At 44.5% G+C, this 20587-nt stretch overlaps 1 protein-coding gene across 4 annotated transcripts in view; it reads left to right on the forward strand.

The window, feature by feature from the left end:
- ksr2 (kinase suppressor of ras 2) overlaps window positions 1-20587 on the forward strand; it is a 148358-nt gene continuing 127771 nt past the window's right edge. For 3 of the 4 annotated variants that reach the window (XM_062958724.1, XM_062958726.1, XM_062958727.1), the window contains exon 1: window positions 2-1201. In XM_062958724.1, coding sequence (XP_062814794.1) covers window positions 977-1201 — 225 coding nt within the window. In that variant the 5' untranslated portion in view covers window positions 2-976. Of the gene's footprint in view, window positions 1202-20587 lie in introns of all 4 variants that reach the window. The other variant, XM_062958725.1, reaches the window with a different exon arrangement.

Below are 20587 nucleotides of genomic sequence, written 5' to 3' on the forward strand. Positions count from 1 at the left end.
GCTGTGCGGAGGGCTGCGAGACACTTTGTCCCGTCCGAGCAAAGCGGAGCGGAGCGGAGAGGGACCCTTCTCCACGCCGCGCCGAGATTTGCTGGCCGGGCCTTAGTAGGCTGACCCGGGGGGTTGGTTTGTTCGCTTGCTCACTTACTCACTCATTCGGGAGTGATTCTTTTCCAGCTTCTTGAGCACAGAGCGGAGAAAGAAGAGTCAGAGGAGGAAGAAGCCAAGGGAGAGCGCGAGGCCGGCGGGCGACTTTTCCCGGCCGCGGGACCCGACGGGACGGGTCCCGCGGCCGCGAAGCGGGGCCGGCGAGGGAAGCGCCTCCTTGGGTTGGGGCTCGAGCACCTTGGGCGAAGGAGGGAAGCAGCGGGGCGCTGGGTGGGGGCTTGTCCGGAGAAGCCTGGCTCGGGGCGCGGGGCGGGTGAGGCGAGGGAGGCGAGGCGAGGGGACTCCCGAGTGGCTTCCCTGCCCGGCGACTCTGCTTGCGGGCGGCTCCTCCTCCTTGATTGACAAAGCCCGGCGCGGGCAGGAGAAGGAGCGGCAGCGGGAGAGAAGGAGCGAGGCTGCCTAGCTGGCTTCCTCCGCGGCGTGCCCTCCTCCCTCTGCTCCCCGCTTCCCCGTCGGTAGGCGCCGCGCATCCCGGGGCTCCCGGCGCGGGAGGAGGGAAGCAGGGAGCGGAGGAGGAGGAGGAGGAGGAGGAGGGGGAGGAGGCAGCCAGAGCGGGAAGACGGCGTCGGCGGGGGGCTCTCCGCCTTGGGAGGAGGCGAGGCGGCGGCTGCGGGCCGGTCTGGCGCGGTGGGGGCGGCCAGGAGGGGGGAGCCGCGTCGCCGCCGCCGCCTCTGCGCTGCCCGTCAGCCTCGCCTGGGCCGAAGGAGGCTTCGGCGGCGGCGGAGGCGGCGGCGGCGGCGGCGCCCAGCTCTTCTTCTTCCGCCTAGTCCGGGAGGAGGGGGGGGCAGGGGCGGCCGAGGCAGCAGCGATGGACGAGGCGCCCGCCCCGGCCGAGCAGCCGCAGCCGCGGCAGGAGCAGCTCCAGCAGGAGCAGGAGCCGCCGCCGCCGCCGCCGCTGAGCCTGCAGAAAGCGCTGCAGCAGTGCGAGCTGGTCCAAAACATGATCGACATCAGCATCTCTAACCTGGAGGGGCTGCGCACCAAATGCGCCACGTCCAACGACCTCACGCAGAAGGAGATCCGCACCTTGGAGGTAAGGCGCGCGGAGAGGGAGGCAGGCCTGGGCAGGGGGCTGGGGAACGCGGCGGGGGGCGAGCGGTGTGTGTGTGAGCAAGGGAGTGGAGTTGGCCTCTTTCTCCGTGCGGGGAGGGAGGGAGGGAAGGAAGGAAGGAAGGGAGCTCCCGCAGGTGCCCACATGGCCCGCCTGCTCCTCTCAAGCCTAGCGAGGGAAACCGGGCTCTCCCCCGCCCGGGCCCTTCCAAAACACCAAAGGGAGAGAAACACCCGCTGCCCGGGCTGCCCGAAGGCATGGGGAGAAAGTCCCAAGTCTCTGAACTGGGGGGCACTTGGGGGGGGGGGGGAGGAGAGAATTGGCCCCATCATGCCAACTCTGTGCGGGACTGGTGAGGGAGAGGAGGCAAGGGCCCCTGTTCCGCATGCTCCACTCCGCACTGGAAGAGACCTGACCCTCTGCCCCCTCTGGGCCCTTCTGCCCTGCCCTGGGAATTGAGGGGAAACCCTTCCTCCTTGGGGAGGATGGGATTGTAGCCCAACACCCAGGGCAGCGCATAGTGTGCTCCCTGTCAAAGCCTCTGACTTAGTGTGATGTTCTTCTCCCTGTTCCCCAGCTGCCCAGTTCTTTCCGCAGGGATTCACAAACTTTGCATATAGTTGCCCAAAGAAGCCCAAAGCCCAGCCTACTCGCCATGACCCACCCTGTCCTGCCCTCTTGGCGCCTCTGCTTTGGGCAGCTGGCCTTACTGACAGATCCCTCTGCTCAGGATTTGCACCAGGTCCTACCCTGCCAAAGCGCGAGGCCCTGGAATGGATTCTAAGACACAGAACTCCACATGGCTCTGTGTGTATGTGTGTGTGTGTGGGGGGGGGGGGGTATTAATTTTGCCTGCCAACAAGAGGAAGAGCAAAATCGTTTTCTCCACCCATTATCCTCGAAAACTCTTTAAGTGCAATGGCTCTGAAAAGCCAGCATGTGCCCAGAAGTGCCCTCTATGCTTCCAGTGATGCTCACTCCAGAGTAAGTGAACAAAGGTGAGACTGCAGGCAGCCTCTGTTATTCCCGGGAGAGCTCAGGGGCAGTCTTTGGTGCTGACCATTGAGTACTTTTCTGATCAAAAAACACCAAAGAAAATTCAATTACAAAGGAGTTTGGGAGGCCCAATTGTGGCAAATTGTTGTGGAGAAACAACCTCTCTAGTCTTGGGGAAGTTACTTTCTACTCACCCCATTTGAGGGACAAATTGGCCCATGATTTTTAAAAGCTGAAATTCATAGAGAATAGAGGTGTTTCACCTGCACTGTGCGTGTGGGCTTCCCTGAGGCATCTGGTTGGTCACTCTGGGAATCAAAGGTTGGACTGAGCCACCAGGACTCATATTTAAACTCTTTGCATTATTTGCAAGCTCACATGAGACAGGCATACTGGCAAAGGGTGGGGAGAGGAGAAAGAAGAGGAAGCAGCTAAGGATGTGTGAGAGAGTGTGAAATGTGGCACACTGTAAAGGTTGGGTCCTTGGCACAGCTCCTTTGATGCTGATCTCTAATGGCAGGGCTGCTCCTAGTGTCTGTCCTGCTTTTGCAAAGCATCTGGAGTTGACTGGGCCTTGTTTCCAAAAGAGCTGCAGAGAAGGGTTCATTCAGCCAAATGCAGCTTCCTCTTACACTGTGCCCAGAACTGGTGAGATCCCACACCTCACACCAATCTGTTTCAGGGATATGCAAAGTGTGGCCCTCCAGATGTTAGTTGGTCCAGAGCCAAAGCTTCCTTTGTAATTGGTTGTGATGGCTGGGGCTGATGGGAGTTGCAGCCACGCATCTGGAGGGCCACAACTCTGAAGTTGTAGCTGTCTATTTGAAACTGGGTTTAAAAGAGATTTTTGGGGAGAAATTCAATGGTCCACACATGGCCTTGAATGCTTGGCTAATGGCTCATTCTCCTCTATCACCTTCTGTGTACTAAGAGGTCTGTTTCCACCTTAGTAAACATGTCAGCTCATTGTTACTCAGACAAACTAAACCAGGCATGGGCCAACTTGGGCCCTCCCTCCAGATGTTTTGGACTTCTACTCCCACCATTCCTAACAGCCTCAGATCCTTTCTCTTTCCCCGTCAGCCACTTAAGTGGCTGAGGGGGAAAAGGAAGGGGCCTGAGGCTGTTAGGAATGGTGGGAGTTGGGAGTCCAAAACATCTGGAGCGAGGGCCCAAGTTGGCCCATGCCTGTGCTAAACACTTCCAGTTCAGTTTTGATGACAATTGGCAGAGTGACACAATTGCCTCAAGTAGCCAATGTTGTGGGGCAGCAGTAATAGCCTCCCATTGGTTCCATCTGCACCCTCAAACCATTTCCTTCTCTTGAAGGACAGACCTGTATGCACCATATAACCCACCCCCCAAATTGACTTGCAGCATGCAGGTCTAGAACCAGCCTTTTTCCTACTAGAAGGACTGAAGAACAATTCAGTAGCACGTGCAATCTGCTACTGTACATGGAATGGAAGGGGATGCTTTCTCAGCCTTTGCTTCAGGCAGCAAAAACTCTTTGACTGACCTAGATTACTGCTTTAGAAAGCTTTCAAAAAAGCAGCAAATGAGTCATGATAGCTTAATGAAACTTCCAGGTTCAGGTGTAGTTGATCTCTTAATACTAGATACTGTGAGAAATATTAAGGAGAGATTGTTGTATCAGATTGAGTGCTCTGGGAAGTACAGTGCTTGCTTAATTGGACTCTCAGTCTAATTTAACTGGGCCCCAATGGCCTGGGAAATCTACCTTTATCCTTCTCTCTCTCTCCCCCCCCCCCCTTCCCTTCTCCCCACTTGTTACTTGGGCCTGAGTCCTGTATTTGGATGTAACTGGCTTAAGGTGTGTATCTCTTTCTGGAGATGTTACCTGCTCAAGGAAAGTAGCAGAACTGTGGCTTAAACAAACACTTGTGTGGGTGCATTGTGAAGTGAGGGAACTAATTATGACAAACCTCTGTAGCCAGAACCCGAAAGTGAATCTGAAAATGTAGCCCGTTGTGTTGGTCCAAGTCAAGGAAACAGGAGCTGGTCTTTTAAAAAGCTTAAAAATCATTCTCTGAAGTCCAGCTTATAGTTTCTTGCATCTTTATCCTCACCTTTCCCCCACTGCAAAACTTTAGAAAGGATGCCCTGCACCCCCAACATTCTGCTAGCTGGGTATTGATCTGACTCAGCTATATTCAGCTTCTGCATGGATACTGCTTCATCTGTGTGTCCCTTGCTCAGTAGTACAGTACATGCCTTGTAAGTCTGATCTCAAGTATCATCAGATAAAAAAAGGATCATGAACACTGGGATTAGAAGCAAAGCTTCTGCATGGGGGCTGTTTTACACTCTGCACAGCTCCAAAAATAGATATGCTTGCACTTCACAGAGAATTTCTGTCAATTCAGTTTTTCTCTCTAACACAGGAGTTCAACTGTTCTTGTTCGCACCCATATACTGTATTTTCATGTGCACTATTACACCACCTTTAATTTAGTAGACGCCTGCAAATTTGTCATGTGTGAAATAGCTCTTTAATCAAGGAGACTAATAGTTACAGTAGAACAACATTGAGCTGATAGCACAAGACATCTTAGATCTAGAGTTGGGCAGTGCAAATTGGGGGGCGGGGTTGCACACACCAATGCACCTACACTAGAAATTGTTTGAGCCACTTGAAGAACTTGAAAAGCACCCCAAATAATGACTGACTTGAACATTGGGAGAAACATGAAAGCTCCTGTAATGGGTTACATTTGTATCTCCCAGGCAGTATTCTTCAAATTGGTGTCATTCAGGTATTTTAGACTCCAACACCCATCCTTCTGTTGCCATTAACTGTGTAGGCTGGGGTTGATGGAAGTTCAAAGCTTTCAGATTGGGGAAGGCAATTTTGTTCATTTTGGAGGAAGTGTTATCTTGGAAATGAATGGTAATGTGTTTCACACAAAAGAGAGTCTGCACTATAGTGAGATACTGAATTTGAAGACCATGAAACAGGGACAACAGATCGTCTTTGTATGCAGAAGCTCCAGGATTCAGTTCCTTGTGTCTCTAACTTAAAAGGGCCAGGTAAGTGGGATGGGCAACACTTTTCTCTCTCTGCCTCAGACCCCAAAGAGACATTATCAAGCAGAGAAAACTCTCTGTGTGTGCATGCATGTGCATACACCATCAATTTGCTTGTCAAGTTATGCTGTCCCCATGAATTTCTTGGGATTTTCTTATTTTTTTCTGGTTTTGCCAGTTCCTTCCTATGACACCTAGTATTTATTGGCAGTTTCCCATCAAGTAACTAACAAGGGCTGAGCCTGCTTAGCTTACAAGATCAGACAGGATCTAGTGCCTTGAGTGTATTTAGGCTTGTATGGAAAAAAATAGATAATTAATAATGTCACCTATGAGCCATGTATAGATTAAAATGCACAGCAGCAGCATTCCATTGAAATACTACTTAGGCCAAATACTGTTTCAGTCATTCATCCTGCTCATTTTTCTATGTTAGTAATATTTATATCAATGGTTTCATATCACAGGGGACCTATTCTTACAAGTCAATGAATTTATTCTGACTTTAACATGGATTATCCATTTTCTGGTTGTCCAGTTTGAAAAGTGTCAGTTGTAATAAGAAAGCTGTGCCCACAGAGAGATTTCCACTTCATTGTAGCTGCAACTGAAGGATGATGGATAGGAGGGTAGAGGATGAGTCATGCACCCTAAAAACAGAGCTTCCATGATCAGGAGCATTTTGCCTCTGGTGCAGAATTTGAAAACAACTAGTTACCAAGAACAAATTACTTGTTATTGATATGTTTTTGTGATAACCATGGCATAACTGCATAACTTTACAATTGTATGGTAAGAAAATATAGCTTCACTGCTTTTACAATCTAATGATAACATTTGGTACTTTTGAAGTTACTGTAGGGTTGTAGCCTCAGTACCTAGGTGAGTTTTGTGTCACAGGTCAGTAACGTATGGATTCTGATCCTTCTTTTAAAAGTAACTTAGTACTGTGTAGTTAATTTTAAATAAAAAGAAAGCAGGATTGCTTTTTGAAAACGATGAGTATTGGTAACATTTGGATCTTGGAATGACAACAAGTTATGTGTTGAAAGTTACTTCCTGAGCTGTGTTCAGGCTATCAGTGATGCTGCTTGAAAGGAATTATTGCCTCCCTTATATAGTATGTAGACATTTGAGCCTTCAGTCAAAATTAAAATGAAGAGCCATACAACACCAGGCTGGATAGAATATAATAACTTTATTGTCATTGTACAACGAAATTAAATGCTTTCCCCAGCACACATCGCAAAACAACGCACACATCCCTCCATACTCCAACCAGCAGCACACAGCCCTCAATGCCTTAAAAGATAGTACAATCTCTGTTGGGTCCGTTGAATGCAACATTCTGCCTCCCTCATATGAGAAGAAGGAAAACTATGGCTCAGTAAGAGAACACATGCTCTGCATGTAGAACCAAGTGTGGGAATAACATGTAACAAATGAATACTTCCTTATAATTAATTCCTTTCCCTAGTAGTAGTAGTAGTAATAATAATAATAGTAGTAACCAAAGTCCAAAATATTGCAATTTTGCAATGCACAACTTCACACCTTTTGGACTGTAACTTTAAAGTAGCTTCTGTTTACGGCGGTTTGGCTTCTTTAGTTATGGGATGTGTGGTGGAGAAGGAAAATATTGGGGTTCAAGTGGTAGCTTATGCTATACCTCTTGTCATTGATATTAGTACTGAAGCAACAATGAAGCAGAGAGCAGGAGGCTTGCTTTGTATCATAGGCTTGTAGAATTCATTTTTTAAAAAGGAGTACAAGTATCTACCTTTGTTTCTTCTGAGATATTGGAAGGAAAGAATTGCTTTAAAACTGTTAACTATAATGGCAATTAACCAACAATGACTCTTCCAGTTATAACTAACTAATTATTCTTAAGCAATTGTTCAAGTTCTGGGGAAGAAGGTTCTGAGATAACCCCTGGCATCATGAGTTAAAAGGATCATATAGGATGTGACGGAAGACACCGATTAGATTTATAGTTCCAGGGGAAAGGAGCCCCAAACTTGAGAGCATGACTGTTTTGGATTGCAGCTCTTAAAATTTTCTAGTGACTATAGCTGTTTATTGTGGTGGCTAGTTGGATTTTGAGAGCTGCAGGCCAGGTATTGGGTCATTCCTGGCTGGCAGCTCCAATGCCAGAAAAGTGGGGAACCCTTCCAGGTTTTAGTACAGATGTTAAAGACCTTATCCAGGGTGCTGAACAGTCACAAAAAAGTACCCAAATTACTCATTGCTTTGAGAAGAAAATTGGCGAAGAATTACATCCCCATTCGGGGATAGTTGGACTATGGACTCCTTCAATGGTAGGGGTTGGACCAATAAGCCCACATGTGCCTTTGCAACTCTGCGATTCTAAGGGGTGCAGTCATGTAGTCTGTATCTTATTTAAGTCATTGTCAGCTCCAAACATTATTGATTCATTTTTAGATGCTAATTTATGATAGATTTTGTTCTTAGAAACAAGGGATGAGTACACATTCAATAATCAGCATGAGAAAGAAAGACAATATTATCTTCTCACTTACCTCAGCAATAAGAGGTGTAAGGTGCAGGGCATTTTAAAATGTACATTTAAAACTGCACAGTGGATGCAGTTGGCATTCTTACATGTGGCATGCACTGCATGGCATCACACCCATGCATTTTGCTTGTATGCACCCACCTGCTTTGTTGCTTAGAGTCATATCTCATGATGTATCAGAGCCTGCACAGAGTGGGAGAAAATCTTCAGAACTGAGGTCTTGGCAGCACAAACGCAACTTTTCCCTGACTGAGTTTTTGAACTGCACAAGTGTTATATCAGAGTTGCACATTTTCTCCCTGGAATTGCACATATTTATGTCTGGTTGTTGTTATTGTGTGCCTTCCAAGTAATTTCTGACTTATGGAAATGGTAAGGCAACCCTGGGATTTTATTGGCAAGATTTGTTCAGTGGAGGTTTGCCTTTGCTTTCCCCTGAGCTTGAGGGAGTGTGCTTTGCCAAAGGCTGTCGGCTTGGTTTCAATTGCTCAGTCAGGATTTAGATTCTGGTATCTCAGAATCCTAGTCCACCTCTTAAATCACCGGCCCACACTGGCTCTCTTATGCCTGGTATAATTTTAAAAAGCTGAGACAAAGACCTGAATTAATGCATTTTCTTGTGAGGAGAGGGGGTCCCACTTAAGACTTGCAGAGCTTGGGATGTAAAATTTGATTAAAATGACATAAATACATGTGGAATGCAAGCATATATAAGCATACCATGAGTTCTCACAATTCATTGGATTTTTATTCAAGGATCCCCGTAGATATCAAAATTCGTGGATGCTTAGGTTCTGTATCATACAGTCCCATAGTAAAATGATATTCCTTCTTAAAAAATGACAAAATCAAGGTTTCCTTTGGGGGATTTGGGGGGAGAGTAATTCAAACTGTAGATGATAGAATCTGTAGAAACAGAATCTGTGGTTACAGAGGGATAACTGTATACTAAGAACATATGAATATGTAAGAATATAAGCACATAAAATGAAAATATAAGCAGAAGCCAATAACAAACATAAATTAAGTGCCAGCATAGTGCAATGGTTTGGGTGCTGAACTACAACTTTGGAGACCATGATTTGAATCCCAATTGAGCCATGGAAACTCATTGAGTTCCCATGGAAAAGTTACCCTCAGCTTCAGAAGAAAGACAAAAGCAAGCTCTTTCCAAGCAAATCTTGCCAAAAATACCCCATAATAGGTTTGTCTTAAGATTGCCATGAGTCAGAAGCAACTTGAAGGCACATAACAGCAATAACAGGGGCATATACATTCCTCAGAGACAGCTATCCCTGTTGTAAGGCATTAGTTCTTAATGTCTGGCTCTGTCAGATCTTTCTGGAGTTTGTTTTTTGTTGGGAGAAGCACCTTCCAGAAGCCATGCGCCTCACAGCCATTAGTAAGGAATTGTGAGAAGTGTAGTCCAGAACTTCTGGAGAGCAATAAGGCTATCCCAGCAAAAGAAATCACCAGATCTGTGTGGGTCAGGGGCTTTTAAAATGTCACCATTCAAAAATATTTACCAAGACAAACCTAGTATTTAGGGGTTAAATAGATGAGAAAAGCAACTTTGACTTTTGAAAAGAGGAGGGGGAAAAGATTTGTATCATTGGCTTTATGGAGGAAAGCCGTAAACCCAGCTTTCCTAGAGGGCCTCTTAGAAATTACTGACACCAATTTTGTTTCTCTTTTCATGGCTAATCATTTTGTAACATTTTCCTTCTTAAGAACCTTACAGGCTGTTCTTATATAAAAAGCACTCAAACTGTAGTTTATGTGACAATGAGCAATCATATGGAACGGTGGGGAGTTTGGACAAGTTAATGTTTTGACAACAGCTCCCAGACTCTCCAACCAGCATGACCACTGACATGTTCCGACAATTTATATTTTTCAATGCAGGTTTTCCTGCAGATTTGGGAAATTGTAGTGCAAGAGGTACCCTTTTGAGCACCTGAGCTTTGCATGTGGTCAAAATGTAACTCGAGCTATTTGCAATTTAGTTCAATTCAGAGCATTTATAAGCTTTTAGGGGCAAGCCCTTAAAAGAGTAATATACAAAAATGAATCAGTTAAGTACATAGTTATTAAACGGGGACTGCTATGACTCACAGAAGTCATTCATAAAGGCTGTAGGGAAGAGAGATTTTCAAGGCCTCCTTGAAGACCTGTACTGAAGGAGGCTTAGTGTAAATCCCATTAAAAAGAGGTTTAGAACTGTGAGGCCACCATTAATAAGGTTTCCATTCTTATATTTGATAACCTCACCCATCTTACCAATGAGGACACAACCAGAACCATACAGGTAAAAGTGCTTTTTAGAGTATCACGATCCCAAGCCATTAAGAGCTTTTAAGGTTGACAGAGATTCTTTGAACTGGGCCCAGAAATATTTCAGTAGCCAGTCCACCTGCAAAAAAAAAAAAATGGTGTTAACAAAGATCAGTTCCATCTGTCCCAGACAGAGTTTCACCTGATGTTTAAGTCTAAGCCAGTCAAAGATACTCATTGCCACTAGTGCAAAATAAGCTTTTGGGGCATGTTCCTCTGAAGATGTCAGCCGAAACTTTAGGAGAAAAATGCTGCTAGGACATGGCCATACAGCACGGAAACCACATAACACTCCATCCTGACTAGTTCTTCAGCGAAACACGTGGCTTGTGCTCATTTTAAGTTCAGAGGGGGTAAAGGACAAGGAACCAGCATTCTAACTAGTTCTTCAGCAGAAGAACTAGTTAGAATGCTGGTTCCTTGTCCTTTACCCCCTCTGAACTTAAAATGAGCACAAGCCATGTGTTTCGCTCTGAGTCCGGTTGTTGTTTGCAACCCAACTCTGCCTGATTACGTCAAACGAAAGCAAACAAGAGTTATACAGAGGCCATGCAATTACCAGACCAGATGTATTGAAGGCCAGGGAAGCGAGGAGCAGCAGGAGCAACCCAAGGTCAAGCACCAAGTAATCATTGGCTCTAGAGTTCCAAGGGTTTCAGCAACAAATGAGGTTTTAAATTAGCTGAGGTCAGAAAAGAACAAGGACCACAAAATAATACACTTGAACTTTAGAGCCCAGAACTATATTGTCGCAAATGCCAATCAAAGTGACTGTATGGCTTATTTATATTAGTTGTAGATTCAAACATTAATAGCCAACCTTATATTGTGGGATCTCAAGTTGGCCTAGAACTGAAATTAATTTAAACTTTCAGCTTTTTCAGATACTCCTGAAGAGTGCTTGTAGCCACACACTGCCTCTTGAGGGAAAATATTTGAATTGGGATGCATCTACACTGTAGAATGAATGGTAATTGGTTGTGTGTGTGTGTGTGTGTGTGTTGTGCAAGTGGTGACCACTGAGTTTCATGTTGGAACTGGGATGGCAATGCAGCTACTAAGGTCCATAGGCTCTTTGAGGTCATTGTTCTCCTGTTGTATACTTCTGTATAGCTAGTAATGAGATTTGAAATGAACTGTCCTGATGTGATATTTGTCCAGTCCTTGTCCCCTAGCAGACCCCACTCGATTGCATCAAACAAGAGCAAGCAAGAGTTCTAAGGAAAGCAAGCAATTACTGGGCCACAGATGTACTGAAGGCCAGAGAGGCGAGGAGCAGCATTTGCCAGTAGCAACTCAAGGTCAAGTACCAAGTAATCATTCAGCTCTGGAATTGAAGGGGCTCAGTAATAAATGAGATGGTGAAGTGGCTCAGGTCAGATGGAGTGAAGGGAATTGGTTTTGAATAGAGATAAAAGAGAACTGAAGAGGCCAGAAGGATGTTGTCTTGAGCACCAATCAAAGAAACTGTATGACTTATCCATTTTATTTATATTAAAATGTTTACATCCCTTCCTATTTTATAATGGAGGATCCCAGGGGAGGGGGGATAGGAGGTAAAATAAATTACAACTTTAATATTTGTTCAGATACTTTTCACTCAAGGAGTCCTTGTAGCCATACACTGCCTCTGGGGGGAAAGATTTGAGGTAACCCAGGCCAGTAGGTTGTTGGGAATTGTGGGAGTTGGAGTCCAAAACACCTGGAGGGCCAAAGTTTGCCCATGCCTGAGGCAGCCTCTCCCGGGGGCTGCTGTTATGGGTTGTTCAGCAAAAGATCATTCTGAATTTTTTTCAAGACACGATGATGAAACCGGTAATTGCAGAATCTATGGCTACAGAGGGCCAATTGTAAAAAGAGTTTTCTTCTGGCCCCAGCCAGTTTGTTAGATTTTATCCACCAGGTTTTTCTCAGGCTCCTTCCACACAGCTGAATAAAATCCCACATTATCTGCTTTGAACTGGGATATATGGCAGTGTGGACTCAGATAACCCAGTTCAAAGCTGATCTTGTGGGATTTTCTGCCTTGATATTCTGGGTTATATGGCTATGTGGAAGGGCCCTCAGTCATTATCCTCTGAAGGAGTGCCTGTAGCCACACAGAGTTTCTGTGGTAGAGGGTTTGAGCTACTCAATTTCAGGTGGAGGGAGGAGGAAGCTGTGGGTTTTTTTTTCTGTTCTGACCCCCAGTAATCTCCCCTGGTGGTTGCTGGATCTCTTCCCTTTGCTGCTGCCAAGATTATTCTTGTTTCTCACTTGATGAGGAATCCTTGAGGGGAGGCATAACACCATAGCAATGGAGATATTTAATCTGCTCACAAACTGCTATTTGATGCAGGGAATCCCTAGGAAGATATCAGTGAAACCTGTAACAAGACCTACCTCACCCCCCTCCTTTCCCCAGCATGTAATTAGTAGGTGATTTTGAAAGGAGACCAGTTAGTATATCTACAGCATGGCCCTTCAGATGTTGGACTGCAAGCACAGCTTATGCTGAGGAATGCTAGGAGTTGCAGTCTACCAGCAACTCCCACTACTAAAGTATATCCATGTGCTTGTGATTTCTTAAAATCACTTCACACGTGTGTAGTTGATTATGTACTGTGCAGCACTGCTGATAGAAAGATTTAGTATCCAACTTTGAAAATACAATTGCCAAAATATCTTACTGCTTGCTATTGTTGCAGTGTGCCTTCAAGTTGTTTACAACCTATGGTGACCCAAAGGCAAACCCATTATGGGACTTTTTTTTGGCAAGACTTGTTCAGAAGAGGTTTGCCATTGTCTTCTGAAAAGCTGTGTTTCCAGCATGGGAGTGCTCTACAAATGATGCCTCCGATAGATACAATGGTCAGGAATGCTTATTATCAGCTTTGGCTGATACACCAGCTGCGCCTCTTTCTAGAATTGGAAGATCTAAAGTGCATTCACTGGTCACCTCAAGACTGGACTTCTGCCAAGACTGGTAGTCTTGAACAGAGCCAGGAAAACCTATTAATACCCAGAGTGTGTCCCAAAGTCAATGTAGTATGATGATTTGACTGCTTGACATGGATAAAGGAAATCCTGGACCATATGTTGAAGTTGCAAATGGTTAGCATTGTACTTCAATATCTAAAGGACAAGGTAATTTCCTACTGGTTTTCATACTGCTCCAAATTTTGTAATGCAATCTGTTGAACAAAAATGGCATACAAAAATGAAAGTCGGGGAAAAAATTGAAGAAAAAGCTTTGCCAAAACACACATATTCAGGGAAATGCATACAAAAATGGTTATCCCCAGACAACAACAACACAAAAGAGTTGTCTCTTCAGTCTATGGGGAGAATTGAAAATGCTGCAATACTACACACATTACACTGGAAATCTGCCTTGCAAATAAATGAAAAATGCCCCTTGCCTCTAACACTGTTCAAGAGGAGGCCTAGATTAGTAGCCCAGGACCTACTTTGCATACAGGCAGCTCCAGCTGCATTTCGCAGCCTCGCAGTTTCCAGAAAGGCTTGGAAGGACCCCTACCTGAAACTCTGTTGAGCTGCTGCATATCAGTGGAGATAGCACCAAATGAGGTGGCCTCAGCCCTGGGATCAATTAACAAGGGGCCCATCTACACTGTAGAACTAATACAGCTTGATGCCGCTTTGACTGTCATAGCTCAGTGCTGTGGAATCAAGGGAGCTGTAGTTTGGCAAGGCACCAGCACTCATTGGCAGAGAAGGCTACAGACCTTGTAAAACTACAGCTGCTAGGGTCCCACCATCCCCTAAAGAGCAGAGTGAAAGGTATCTGAAAATGTTAAAGTTGTCATTGACTTCACCTCCTATGGGCCCCTCCCCCTGGGATCAATTAACAAGAGGCCCATCTACACTGTAGAACTAATACAGCTTGATGCCGCTTTGACTGTCATAGCTCAGTGCTGTGGAATCAAGGGAGCTGTAGTTTGGCAAGGCACCAGCACTCATTGGCAGAGAAGGCTACAGACCTTGTAAAACTACAGCTGCTAGGGTCCCACCATCCCCTAAAGAGCAGAGTGAAAGGTATCTGAAAATGTTAAAGTTGTCATTGACTTCACCTCCTATGGGCCCCTCCCCCTGGGATCAATTAACAAGAGGCCCATCTACACTGTAGAACTAATACAGCTTGATGCCGCTTTGACTGTCATAGCTCAGTGCTGTGGAATCAAGGGAGCTGTAGTTTGGCAAGGCACCAGCACTCATTGGCAGAGAAGGCTACAGACCTTGTAAAACTGCAACTTCTATGGTTCCATCACATTGAACCATAGCAATTAAATTATGTCCAACCACATTAACTCTATAGTGTAGATGCAGCCAAAGTCCCTGTCAAAGAGTCTTTTTCAGTCTTTTAAATTCCCCAATCCAACCTTTCCCTCTGTTGAGCTGGAAGCTTTTAAAGCAAAATTGGCATTTGGGGGATGATAATAATAATTAATAAAAATAACTTTACTTATACCCCACCACCATCTCCCATGAGGACTCAGAGCGGCTTACAGAAGAACACATAAAATAGAGGTAAAATTACTTCACATATTAAACAATAGCAACATTAATTAAGATAAAAACAACACATTACAAAAAGTGCAGTTGAAAAATCTATAAGACACAATACAAATTGCCATAACAAGAAATAATACAGCATCCCGGGTGAAGGAGGTATTTTGAACTTCAGCTCCCAGAATTCCTGACCATTGGACAAGCTGGCTAAGGCTTCTGGGAGTCCCAAACACTTGGACAGCCACAGGTTGTGCAGGCCTGCTCTAGAAGGTTCAGTTTTCTTTTACTGATGCACAGCTTACCTGACCTGGAATGTAGTATCTAGTATTTGTATAAAGGGGTGTTCTCTTATCACAATAGAAAAACAGGTGAGGTCATTCTGCCTTTTATGAGTTGACAACTGGTTAACTAGTGATCCTGCCTGGCAGAATGGGGTTGGATGACTCTTGCTGTCTCTTCCTTTTCTAGAAATCTGTGATTCAATGGGAGTGTAGCATGGTGATTCTGTCAATGCAGCAGTTGTGGTTTGCTTCCTCCCTACTTTATTCATTTATAGTTGTCGCTTTATATTCACGGTTTTGACTTTTGTGAATTTGATTATTACAGAAAAAAAAGCGATTTTGTTATTTGTGGTTTTTTCACTTTCACAGGGGTCCTGCGCCCCTAATTGCAGAGAATGTGAAGGGCTGACTATATATCTTTCCCCCACCTCAATATTAGGACCCAAGGCAGCTTACCAAACCTAAAACCATATTGAAAAATAGAAGTGAGGACCAATCAAAAGCTATTATTAAATTACATTTACCTAAAATTAAAACTGGACAGTGCTTGCCAAGAAAAACTCCAGTAGCTTTGCCTTGGGGTTTCTGTAAGTCAGAAATGACTTGAAAACACATAGCAACAAAGAATTAAAACCATTTATAATGGATCCATTAAAATCAGCAGAATACTACATTAATAGCACACCATTAAAAGCTCTTGTAGTCAATTAATAAAAGCCCTGTTGGTGGATGGAATGACAAGGAGGGAGCCTCCCTAAGGCCCCTTCTACACTGCCATATAAAATCCATATTATCTGCTTTGTGCTAGATTATATGGCAGTGTAGACTCCTATAATCAAGTTCAAAGCAGATAATGTGGATTATCTGCTTTGATAAACTGAATTATATGGCAGTGTAAAAAGAACCTAAGTCTATTCCAAAGTCTGGGAGCAACAACCAAGAAGATCGTCTCCAATGTTCCACCAAACAAACTCAAACTGTGGCGGGACTCAGGATAAAGCCTCATCCAAAATCTTAGACCCCACCCAGACTCCTATGCAGTCTTTCAGGCAATTGGCAAATTAAAGCAGAATATCCCTCATCCCACTGCAGTACAACTGCTACCCCAAGCTGGCTTTCATGTCTTGCCGTGCTTTGCCCTGGTTTTCATCTAATGTTTGGACAGTTGTCATGACACCCTCACAAAAGAGGTAGCAATGGTGTGGTGACAAGGCCTTCATTCCAGTCTTATGCCTCTCTGCAAAAGTGGCTCACATGTTATCATTGCTGATGTGTGGAGAATGCCACAATGCAGTCTAGTCACTGGTTCAAGCATACACTATGCATGTTTCACTTCTTGCTGCATGACTATTTAAAATTCCACACTGAAGACAGTTGAGTCAACTGAAAAACATTTAGGAAGCCATTGACCGTACTAGGTCAGACTGTTTCTCTGTCTAGCCCAGTGCTTGAAGTGATAACAAGCAGTTTGAAAAGCAGTATTTAAAACAATAAAAACAACACAGCACACTCTTAAAAGCTCTTTCTTTCAAAACCTTGAGTTCTCAAAAGTTGTCACAGAAGTTCTCAGAAGCCTCTTGAAATAATCAAAGTCTTTGCCTGCCAACAGGAGGACTATAAAGGAGCCGCTATAGCTTCCCTAGGAAGGAAGGGGGAAGTCACTCATAAAGCCCTATCTTGCATCTCCTCCAGTCATGCCTGTGAAAGTGCTGCTGAAAGATTCATAGAATCATAGAACAGGAAGGGCCATCTAGTCCAACTCATTATGCCATGCAGGAACACACAGTCTCAACACACAATCAAAGAACTCCCAACAGATGACCATTCAGCCTCTGTTGAGGAGCCTGTCCTGAAGATCTCGGGGCCTGGGCAAGTTCATATGCGGCAGTGGACTGCCCTAAGTCTTATAGACCTTCATACTGAGTGGGTTTTTTATTCTGAGTTTCCCCAGTTTTAGACCAACACTGTAACCTCTATGCTATCTCTCTTATGTGTTGTGCATATGATTCTTTCGATATTATTATATTAAAATATAATAATATTATGATTTTGAAAACAAAAGCAGGCATAACTATTTTCAAACAAGGTGCAAAATAATGACATGGCAATCTAAGCTGCTGCAGCATTCCTGTTTAGTGTTCAGTAGCCAGGAATAGTGAATTAGCCAGAGCAGGAATAAGCGGCAGAGGGTTGTTAGGTGGAATAGTAGAGGTGGCCCCTGCTGATTACCAGGCATTGCAAGCAGACTGCTTTCTTGACTTTAGGGTCAGAACCGAGGACAGCACCCTCTTGGAACCTGAGAGGCAGCAAAACACAAAAGCACATGTGTGTTTTCCAAGAACTGTCATGTTCATTTGGGGATTTTTGCTCCTCACACCTTAGTTTATTTATTTCCATTTATTTATAGAAAAAGTTGTCTAAGCTCTTCTAATGCTTACATGCCCTTCAGAGTAGCTTGCAGCAATTAAAATTATTATTAGCTTTTTCTCACTTCAAATACCATTTCACATTCTCTGGCTTGTGTGGAAGAGACCTCTCTTCCCTACATAGCCACTGTGCACTCTGGAGGCCAAAAATGACTAATTACAAAAAACAAATGTGCACTCAGTCTCCTTTCTCTAGTAGAATAAAAGCTAGAACTAAGCAACATTACAATTGCAATGTAAGAAGAGATGTCACTAATTCTTGCAGTGTAACTATAACTTTTAATTGTAGGTGTATATTTTCTGGTCAAACAACCATGGACCTATTAAAGGTTAGAGGAGGAATAGCACATGGTTCAAATGCTGGTTTGTGAAGAGCCCCTTTCTGTGGCTTTGTGCTCTGGGGCAGATGTAGAAAGAACAAGGAGGTGGGTGGGGAAGGTATACTACAGACCATAGCCACAGCAAATTCAGAGTTGCTTATTTAAAGTATACACTTTAGTTAGTTTGAAAAATAGGAATGTAAACTGTTCCTTCAGAAAAAGCACAATGTAATTATGGCCCTGCTCTTGGGCCTTGGAACTATGGCCCAAATTCTGTCATTCTAACCGTGAATACACCCACAGAATCAATAGTAAGGTAGTAAGTCTACACTTGCATAAGTTCCATTGATTCACTGGGTTTACTCAGTGGGATTAGTAGGGTTCGTGCCAATGATGACACCAAATTGCTTCCCATGATTGTGCCCTGTTCAGAATGTTAGACCCACCATCTCACTGCCCCTTGCTTGTCTAATTTCCTTAGAGACTTTCAGAATTGAGGTGCTACCACATAGAAGGCTCCACCCACTCTTCCCTCTAAGCTCCCTTCACTTAGTGGTTGAATATATAAGAAGGAGAGCTTTTGAATGATGAATAGATGGTAATACAGTGCTGAGTTGCCATAAACATGTGCCTTTGGAGGGTGAAGGCTGTAGATCACTTGTAGAGAACATGCTTTGCAGGAGGAAGGCTTGACAGTTTCATTCACGCTGCATTTTTAAATGAACAGACCAGACTCGCCTTCCTGAGACTGTCATGTGGATTGAAATACAAGTATTTGGTGCTCAAGTTGCTCTGAAATTTGTCATAAGTTTTTAGCTTAAAACAAAAGCCACTATTTGTTCTAAAGTCTGTTCTTTAGGTAAAACTGTGTACCAAAGTGTGAGTGCACATGCAGGAGGCAATGGGGGTATGTACATCCTTTGAGGAAAAAATACATTTCAAGGTAGTGTAAATTTTATGATCTTTAAAGAAAATGCCTAATGGAAATAGAATCAGGATGGAAAAGAATTTAGGAATAAACACATCAGCACTCAATAGACTGAGCTCTCCATCCATATTATGCATGCAAAATACTTCAAGTTCAATCCTTGCTTTTGAAAAGATGCATTTTGGGATGAGCCATAGAGCTGATACGGACAGAGAATTGGCTATAGTTTCTCACAGTTGCAGTTGTCTTGGGGGGAAAGCATCGCTCAGTGGGTGCATGTTTGCTTTACTGCCTTAAAATTCCATGTCTAACATTTTGAGAGCTGCTGCCAATCAGGGGAAACAGTATGGAGCCTGGTGGACCCACAATCTGAATCGTTGTAAAAAAAAAAACCTATTTATTATCAATAATAAAGTCCCCAACTACCAAGGTTAGACAAACTTGGTGATGACTTCATTTTTCTCTGTTTGCTTCTCCCACTTTAACAGAGAGGTGAGTAGAAACTCATGCCCTTTACATGTTGTTGGTAGCTTCCAAAGTCCCTAAACTATTTTGCTGGTCAGAACTGATGAGAGTTACAGTCCACCCACACGTTGCCATTCTTCCAACATGATCAACTCTGTACAGTTGGCTTCTTTCCATAGACTGACAGCCCAGGCTGGCATCCTTCACGAATCAACTGTTGCTTTGATTCCTCTCTCACCAAATGTTGACAACAGCGGTTGCAAAAATGGCTCACAGCCTTGCCCAGAGGAGCTCTCCAAGGTGGACTGGGTTTCTCCACCTCCTCTTTCAGGCTTTGACAAATCTTCCATTTACCCTGGTCCTCTTGCAGGAGTTTGGTCTGTCACTGGCCAATGAGTTATCAGCAACATCTTTCCTATGTTTTTGTTTTATTTTTTTCCATCCAGGTTCCTAACCCACCTGCCCCTCCTCCCTTTTGTTTTGGCAAGATCTTAATCTCCTGGCAGGGCAAGGCAGGGGAGCAGTTTCCAGCCTGATTGACGTCAGTGAGGCTCTGTCAATTAGCAGCACAAGGTGCTGGGAAAGAGGTGCAGCTGTCGCCCTTCTCCCTGGAGACCAGGTTTATCACCATCCAAGCTCAGTGGGCTTCTGGGAATTTCTCCAAACGTGGTCCTTGAGAGCTCAGCAACGGACCTGCCAGGCTCGAGTCCTCTTCTCAGGCGAGAAAGTTAGTAGCAAAGCTTGGCAAATTCACCTCTGAGGGCTGCAACTCCCAATATCCCTCCCTCACTGTCAGTGGGGATTTTGGGAGTTGGAGTCAGTCCCTAAGTAATGTTTCCAGGCTGTAGGCCTAGTGCAGGTACAAAAGTGCTTGCTGCCTGTGGGTTGAAAACCAAGCTCAAGTGAGTCTGCATTTTATGCAATTTTAGGATGCCATGGATTTCTTTTGGTCACAGGCAAGTCACTTGCCGATAGAAAGTGAGGACTTAAAAGAGAACACAGTTTTAAAAAACAAAACGTACGCTCTTTTCTCTCCCCCTGCAGACTTTGGCAACCAAAGTTGTTTTTTGTTGCTTCCACTTGTATTTCAACTTTCCTGCTGTAAGCTCTAAGAGGTAGACACTGCAACCCAGGAAAGGGAGAAAAGAGTGACTGGCTTGAGGTTATGCAGTGGGTGTTTCGTGGCTCAGTGAGGACTAGAATTTATGTAAAAAAAATACCTATGTCCCACCCAATAGTTGAAGATCTCCAGGGATAAAATCAAATCAATTTCAGTCATTTTCAAGGACTGAAAATATATCATTTATCCAGATTTTGAATTGTCTGCAATCCAGACAATTCAAAACCATGAAAATGTTGATGTTAACATAATCATAACACACTGGGAAAGTCAGGTAGGCTCCCAAGCCTTTAATAGAAAGCCCCGTTTTGACTGGCATCAGAATGACAGCAGGGTTGGCATCCATTGGGCCTCTGGGGGGGACGGAATTCCAGAACTGGGGTGCCACTGCAGAGAAGGCCG

The sequence above is a fragment of the Anolis carolinensis genome, chromosome X (assembly GCF_035594765.1).
Source record: "Anolis carolinensis isolate JA03-04 chromosome X, rAnoCar3.1.pri, whole genome shotgun sequence".
NCBI lineage: Eukaryota > Metazoa > Chordata > Lepidosauria > Squamata > Dactyloidae > Anolis > Anolis carolinensis.